The 9,061-nt window shown below is 30.2% G+C and overlaps 1 protein-coding gene across 1 annotated transcript; it reads left to right on the top strand.

The window, feature by feature from the left end:
• The first annotated feature begins 788 nt into the window (after positions 1–788).
• Positions 789–2,595, top strand: LOC106677768 (larval cuticle protein A2B). Its single transcript, XM_014415879.3, has 2 exons — positions 789–864; positions 1,942–2,595. The coding sequence occupies exons 1-2, from the start codon at positions 853–855 to the stop codon at positions 2,539–2,541; spliced, it is 612 nt and encodes a 203-aa protein (XP_014271365.3). The 5' UTR covers positions 789–852; the 3' UTR covers positions 2,542–2,595.
• The last annotated feature ends 6,466 nt before the right edge of the window (positions 2,596–9,061 follow it).

The raw sequence follows: 9,061 nt of genomic DNA, 5'->3' as shown, positions 1-9,061 counted from the left end.
TAGTTAACATCAACAACTTATGCTTACTCATGCAAAAATCTCTTTTATAGGTACATCTACAATTTATTAACGGCTAGTCCCGGAAATTTATTTCTCAAACGAAAAATAATCAACTTTGAAATAAATTTAATTACCTTTCCAATAGAATTTTTTGGAAAAAATGGTAATTTCCAGAAAATGCAATTTTCAAAAAAAAAAAAAATGATTTTGAAAAAAAAACGACAGTGATGTACTGGCTGTTATGTATTTACTTACAAAATTTTTAGTGTAATCAATATTTCCACTTTTTATGTATACTAAACGACAAGTTATTAAATTTTGTATCCATTCGATTTAGCAACATATAATAATGATTTAAATTGATTTATCGAATCCCGTCATCATTATTATTTTATAAAAATCTTTTGGCGAGAATGTGAGTTAAAATTTATCATATTACAGGGTTAAGAATTTGTTAATTCCCCCCTCAACACTTTAAGGCAAATTTTACTTTTTTGCAACGATCCTCCAACGCGTTCTTCGTAAATAGCTCATATTTTAGTTTCGGCTTATTCAGACACACAATTACAGAAGATTACAAAAGACTCATCAGATATTACAGTTGTATTCAACATTATCCTTAATTATAGTTTACCACTATTAATCATTATCAAGTTAATAAATAAATAATTTAGAGATTTTTTTAACATAATATTAAAATTAGGACTGTTTCTATATAGAGACGTACGAGGATAAAGGAATTTGGTAGTGAAGATGCTACCATTGGCCAGGAACAAAGGGTGTGTGGATCCAAGGCCGAGAATCAGAGCAGTATATATACTGGATCCTCACCAGACATCTCCAAGTTCCACAATGGCTTTCAAGGTGAGTACATCTTCAAATCATTTCTAAAATTTGGTTCATTGGTAGGCAGACGAAATTTAAATTCTGAAATATATGTTTAGCGGAAGAATATTTATAGTCTAAATAAAATCTTCATTTTTGGAACACTTTTATAAAATTTTCTTCAAATATTTTTTTGGATTGGCTCACAGTATCTAAAATACTTGGGATGTTCTGGTTCATTCCAGTTTTAATCATCGCCCAGTTTATCCAATATTATGTGAACAATTTGTATTAATATGAATTGAATTTTGAGGATTGAGTAGAGTATTATGTTTTTATAGTGTAACCAATATGATTTTAGTAATAATTTATATTTATTTGTTTATTGTAATTTGTGGCGTTTATTTTATCATTCTTGGTTGTACAATCAACAGTACTATCAAGGATGGCTTTGTTGGATGGTATATACCTGTAAATGTGTTTTATTTAAGAAATGTTTGAAATGTAAAAACATTGAACAAAAATGGTTTAATAACACTATGACTTAATTATACTCCTGCTTTCCAATTCATATCACATTATTTAGAACTCATTTTTTTAGCAAAAAGAAAAATAATGAAATGATAATAACTTATTAAATACGAGAATAAAGGAACAAACTCAATATTATAAATAATATTAGTATTGTTTAAAAATTAGTTAATGATTTTTGAAATCGTTCACTAAGTCTGTAGGAATATAATTAAAGTTTAGTTTTGGCATTTAATTAAAATCTTGGTATTTATACTCGAAATGTTGTCTGTATGTCATATATACCCAAAAATAAATAAAGCATCATATGATTGGAAAGAATGCCAAGTATTCCATAATAAAAAATTTTCCAACACAATATAAATAACTTAGAAGAGAGTGGCGAAGAGGTAATACTGTAGAACATGTAATATACATTTGAAAAATACTAAGTTTGATAAATTCTCATTTTTAACGTTGAAATATTCACACAAATGAAATAGAAACGTAACGTAATAAGGATTCTAACAACAGAAATTTCAAAGAAGATACTAATGTTTCCCATGAACAGTATTTTATAATCATTTCATTTTTCTGCCACTTTAGGTTGTCGCTCTTTTGGCCTTCGTCGCCGCCGCTAACGCCCAGCTGCTGAGGCCCGCTTACAGGCCTTACGCTTTGGCTAGGACCTACGCCGCCGCTCCAGCAGTAGCCTACCACGCTCCAGTCGCCGTTGCCGCTGCTCCAGCCGTCACCTACCACGCTCCAGTTGCCGCTGTTGCTGCCCGTGAAGATGCCGAATACGACCCACACCCATCCTACTCCTACTCTTACTCCGTCAACGACCCCGTAACTGGAGATTCCAAGGGAGCTTCCGAATCCCGTGACGGAGATGTCGTGCAGGGAACTTACTCTGTCGCTGAACCCGACGGCTCCGTCAGGACCGTAGACTACACCGCCGACCCCATCAACGGATTCAACGCCGCAGTCCACAAGGACGGTGGAGTTGTCGCTAAAGCCGCCGTCGTCGCTGCCCCAGTGAAGGCCGCCGTTGTCGCTCATGCTCCAGTCGTTGCCGCCGCTCCAGTTGTCGCTGCTCGTGCTTTCCCATTCGCTGCTCGCCCAGTCCTCCGTGCCGCTGCCGCCCCCGCTTACATTAGCAGCTCTTTCACCTCTCCCTACGCCACATACGCCACCACTTACTAAATGCATACATTTATCCTTCTGTTTATATTTTGTTAAATAAAAGGTTAAAACAAATACGTATATATTGATTCTGTTTTGCCTATGCAAGCTGAACTAGAAAACCTAGTTAAAACAGGATCTTGTGAAAGAGATCAAAAGTTATTACTAAAATTTATACGTAGAAGTTTGTTTACATCAAGTTCAAGCAGTTAACTGTAATAACTACTTTATTCTAATCTATGAAAATACTTGAATTTATAGAAATATTGAATTTAATATAATGTGAAACTGTTTTTTTTTCAAAATATTTCAAATAACATTATTTTTGTCAATGAAGTACCAATATAATTGGAATATTGTAAACAAACTTTATAAAGGCTATATATAATAGATTTTCCCAAAGCAAGCACTGAATTTCAATTCGAATTAGTATAAAATACAAATAATTTCTTTTAATGCTTTATAATTTTCTTTGGCTTTTTAGCGAAAATTTGTATTATATGCTCATTAACAGGATTAAAAATATACACATAGAAATGAACCTAGCCGTTAACGAATATTGGGTAAAAGTGAAGAAAATAGAGGATTCTTGAAATTCTTAAATAATTTTAAAATAATTATTTTATGACTAATTTCAAATCATGTTCGTTCACTTCCAATTATAATACATTTTTCTTTATGAGAGTAATGTACTCCCCATTAGTACAATATAAAAGAATAATTACATCGTATTGTGTAATTTTCTATTACAACGGTAAAGTGATGTACGTTCTTGCTTGTCTCCTTATAGTAATAAATATTATTAATATCTAAATGATTGAATTTAGTATGGTTAGAAATTGAGTACGGTCAGTGAAGAATACGAATAAGCAAACACCTTTTTAATACTGCATACAATTCGGCCTGAATTTTTAGGCCTCTATCAGGGACAAGATAACAACCATAATGAATAAAGGAAATTACAGAATGATTAAAAAATAACCAACAATGTAAATAGTGTTGAAAAATATAGTCTAAGTACGAGTATTGTAAGAAGATAAAGGGTATATGAGAATAAGTAAAATTAAAATTAAGAAAGAGGAAAGAACAATAAATAAAATAAAATAAATATGTCACCTTACATTATTTTTAGTTTAAAAATATATTTCCATTTTTTCCAAAATTTTAATTTTAAATAATTTTCATGTTGTACACATATTCACTAACAACATTTTCGTATGTATTTTAATTATTTTTTTGTCTTTTCACTTTTCTTAATTTTAATATTGCTTAGATTTATTCCAAGTAAACCACAATGACTCCTATTTATCCCTATATTCTCAGTCCGCTGGTGTTCCTCAAGGTACTATCCTGGTTCCCATTCTCTATACTGTATATATGGCTGACATTCCAACGAATCCTAACACTATCCTCACCACGTATGCCGATGACACATGTATGCTTTCAGTTAATAATAACCCATTAATTGTATCCCATATCACAGCCTGGGCCATGTTTCATAATGAAAGCTAATAGTATTAGTTTATAGTACAAGTGTAGAAACTAGTGGGGTAATAGTACTAATAATTTTTTTTTATTATAGGGATGACTATTAGTGATATTACAGGAATTAAAAAATACTAAAGTACAAGTTTCTGTTTTGCAAGTCTGTGTAATTGAATTAAGATAAATCTACAAGACTAATAGTATTAGTTTGTACTTTATTATGAAACAGGGTCCAGGTGTCGTAATTGGAGGATTAAGGTAAATTCCCACAAATCCCATCAAATCACCTTTACCCTTCGTCGTAAACCTACCGACTACCCTACAGTTTCATTTAATAATGTTACTCTTACTCCTGTCGAACAAATCCGCTACCTTGGACTACAGCTGGACAAATGATTAACCTGGAATCCTGACACGAGACTGAAAAGACGAAACTGCACGTCGATTTCGACTATTACAGCACTTACTAGAGAAACGGTCTAAACTTCCAACACATTAAAAACGACTGATCTACATGACTGTAATAAGGCAAATCTGGACATATGGAGTTGAGCTTTGGGGCTCCACTAAACCTTCGAATTCCTCTCGTATTCAATCCTTACAATCCAAAATCCTTCATAAAATCCTCAATGCTCCTTACTCTGTCACAAATAAAATCATACATAAAGACCTTAATGTTCCCTATGTAACCAATCTAGCCAGAACCAGATATCACTCCTTCCATTATAAACTCCCTAACCACTAAAACCCTCTAGTTTCTAACCTTGCATCCTCTTCCATTTCTGACAATACTCCGAGGCGCCTGAAAAGAAGATGACCACGAGACCAGCTAATGTAAAATGCCATGAGAATGGCACCAATGGGTAGTTGCTTTACACGGCTGTAACACTCCATTTTAACTAAGATCATATTTATTAATGTATTATGTGATATACAGTTGTAAATTTCAATAAAGATATTTTTAAAAAATATATTCCTTATTATCATATAGCCTTTATCTTCTTATAATACTTTGTCTTTACATTTTCCATCAACACTTTTATTTTTTAATCATTCTGTAATTCGTTTTACTACATATATAGTATAGTACTACGTATATATATATTCGGCTTAGCACTGATGAACTGATGAAGGCCAAAAAATGAATTCTGAAACGTTGAAACTGATAAATAAGCTTTTACTCATTTGTGTTCTACACTGAACGCACCCCCAATTATATTCACTTCATTTATTTATTTATATATATATAATATTTAGGTGCCGTAGATAAATCGGAATAGATCAGATAAATTGGGTTGAGAGTTAAAGTGAAAAGGGGATTAGTTTCCATAGAGGGTGACAGAACGGTCCCTTTAGATGAAAAGATTTTTCACTTTTCCGCCACCTACATCCCAACTTAACAGATGTGGGCGGGCGTAGCTACGTAGACGGTCCTGATTCTGAGAAAACGGGAACTCCGATCCAACCAAAAGCTAGGGTAAGCGAACGGGTGGAATTTCCTCCACTTATCTGGTGGAACTATGACAACATTAAGTAGAAACCGTATAAAAATTTAATGAACTACAAAAGGATTTGCTCTGGGTTATTGAACTAATTATTCCACTTCATTCCATTCAACAGAGGCTCTTAAAGGGCAATCTTATAAAAAATATATTATTATTTTTTTAAACGATTTTCCGGGGTACTGAATCAGATTGGATTTTCTCAGCTCCTTCATAGTTGCAAGTGTTAGAAAATAAAAAATATAACAAAATCTGCACTTATTTAATTTTTTTCCTAATATTTTCAAAAGCTATCAGCTCTATGTCAAAATAATTTCTATGAAAATCTGAATATAGAAAAATTGTCTACAAATTTTGTATCTGCAAAGTATCATGTTGGTAGCACTGTTTAATTAACGAAAAAAGTCACACATTTTTTTTTAATCTAAAAATAAAATAAAGAATTTCAGAATTATCTAGGAATAAAATAAAGAATATCACTTTATATATATACTCTTATCTCTATAATATAAATCTCTATAATATTCTTTATAAGGGATTCAGGACCAATTCGAGGACATCCCGAAAAACGGAAAAATACTGAATACTTTTAAAAATGTCTTAAAATTTAGTTTTAATTTCAACTAAATTAAATCTATTGTACCTATAATATTATATTACAAACTTAATGTAATATTATTAAACTCCTATTAAGAAACTGTTAGGAAACACAATCCAATAATACGTTAAGTTGAATTAATTTTTTGTCTAGTCCAAACAAACGTTTTCTCGGTTCCAGTCTGATAGCCACATAGTATGGATCACCAAACCTTATTGTTCACAGACTCCGAAAAACCAGCCAATTCCTTATCGACTCCTCTATTCATGATTGTTAAGTAGAAAAACTAATTTGTTTCTTAAATGATTCATATTAGTTTAACAAAATCAAATTTTTATATAAATCAATGATAATATGTACTTTCCTGGTAAGATTACCTATTTTTCGTTTTTAAATTTGTTATTTTCAGTCATTTATATATTTATTTAAGTCCTTCCAGATAAACTGCAAGAAATTGATGATCTCATCGTTATGACTAAAGACTTTTTTGAGAAAATAGTAAAACCTAAAGTATAAAAAGGAAATATTAAGCCAATGTTAGCGAAAAAGTTGCTGTCAGACCCTTGTTATGAAATTTGGTTATTTAAACTCAGGCGACATTAAAATAATGATAAAATTAATTAAATTAAAATAGAGGATTGTTTCCCAATCTTTATGATAAATATGATTATCCCTTTTTGAAATACTTACTGTGTGATTTGGATTGTTTCGTTCAGTCTTCTTATATTTAGTATATTATGTCATCACATTTCTAATCTGTTTAGTTATGACTTCGTCTATGTCTTCAGGACGGATCCCGATCAGTGACAATTATGTCCGAGAGAGTTCTCACATCCATCTTAGGAATCACCTTAAGAACTTTTGATCTAATTGTCTGAAGAAAAGCACAGGTTTTAATTAAAAATATTTGACGTAATTATTTATAAAATTCAAAAAAGGGTAAGAATTAGTCCAGATGAAATATTTAATAACTACAACCCAGCAAAACTAAGTATAACAGTTTTACACCAGTAAAGGTAATCATAAGTACAAAAGACCAAATTACGTCAAGTATTTAACTTATACAATAACCTAAACACAAATGGTCCAAAATACGAATATAAAAGGAAAGGTAGTTCTGCAACCACGGTTAAAATAGGAAACTAGGTTTTCAGGTTTTAATGTGAATTATGACATTAAAATTATTGTAAGAAAAAAAAACAACCTTGTCTACATCATTCATCAGAAATTTCAACGAAGCATCTTTCAGAAATTTGTTGCCAATCGATTTGTTGAAAAATGAATTAAAAAAAAAGTTTTATTTTCTATTAGAAAAGGAATCAGTTTTTATTATTGATGAGTTATACATAAATAATTAGAGGTATATGGCATGGGAAGTTAATTTTATTCAAGAAAAAAAAATCTAAAAGAGTTTCTAATTTTTCTTTTGATATTTAATTGTTTAAAACTAAGAAGTAAAATATTATTAGTTTATTTTTTAGCGTAAACATACTAATAGAGCTCTTTACGTTAAATAGTTCTCGAGATACAATTAAAAAAAAAAAAAGTTGTTTTTAAAATATCGAGGAATCAACATCGTGTGAATTCGCAATGTTGAATATCATGTAATCTGCGACTTCAATGAAGATAAATGTTATATACTATTTTATGGTATATTTAAATAGCCTTAATTTGGGTACTAATAGACATTGTTAGGAATAATAGTTCCTGAGATATAATTATTCAAAACTAATATTTATTCCTAATCTCTTCTTTATTCCTAATTCTCTTTTTCCCCCTATTTTTATTTTACCCTTCATCTTTATTTCTAATTCTCTTTTTTCCCCTATCTTTATTTTATCTCCCCTCCCTTCTTTTCTATTATTTTCTCAATTTTCCTAACGAACGTCATTAGTTATGTTCACCGTATATTATTTTTGTTGTTTTCTAAATTTTTTTTCTATTAATTTCTTTTGTTAAACTTAACTTATATTTGTCCTCTTTATTTTATATTATGGTTACAGATTTCATTTGTTATATATTTTCTTTCTCTCTATTTAATTTTTCTTTCCTTAACTTTAATTTTTAAATTATTAATAAACTAATATATTCATATTTGCATTATATAACTTCATTTTTAACTTATTTCCTTAATTATGTTATTTTATCTACTTATCCATTTACCTATGTATACATTTTATTTTCCACTTCTCTCATCACTTTATTTTATTAATTCCATTCTGTATAATTATTTACTTTATGTCATTATGTTTATATTTTCTGTATTCATTGGTTATCTTGTTCTGTTCTAAGCCCTGATGAAGGCTAGAAATTCTGGCCGAAACGTTGGCACGATTAAATACGTTACTTCAACTTATTTGTGTTTTATTTTGTCCGCATTCCCCAACCATCTTCTCTTCATATAATATTTATTCCATATAATAAGAAATCAATATTTTGTAAATTTGTTTTGCCAAATATTATAAAAACTGATAATTTTGCGAAGATAATTAAACTGATAATTAACCTTTATAAACTGCATTGTAGTGTTTTAACTTCAGTTTGAGTGCTAATTGACATCTATACGTCTTATAGTTCAATGATATTTGCCTAAGTAAATTCACAAAACGTTCATTTTTTGATGAATGAAAAATTTTGTATGTTTTTTTAACGATATCTTTAGAACGAGTTGACATGAAGACCTCCATTAACAAATTTAGCATTTGTATTTACAATAAATTTGCTTATTAAAAATATTGTGTGCTATGAATGAGGAAAATGAGGTAAAATATTTCCTGTACATTGCTTACAGACTATAAGTAAAAATTGAATACTTTTCTAACAAGTATATTTTTAAATAAATCAATCGGCCTCTATTTTGGGTATCAACGGCTTTGGAATTTCCGACAAGCCTCCTTTTACTTAAAAATAGTTTAGGATGTGTTGGAAGTGTGAGCATCAAACGAAAATATATTTT

This window comes from Halyomorpha halys, unplaced genomic scaffold (genome assembly GCF_000696795.3).
Source record: "Halyomorpha halys isolate HHAL.00 unplaced genomic scaffold, Hhal_1.1 Scaffold107.1, whole genome shotgun sequence".
Lineage (NCBI taxonomy): Eukaryota > Metazoa > Arthropoda > Insecta > Hemiptera > Pentatomidae > Halyomorpha > Halyomorpha halys.
Note: the sequence above shows the minus strand (reverse complement) of the source record. Positions and strands in the feature narration are given on the sequence as shown.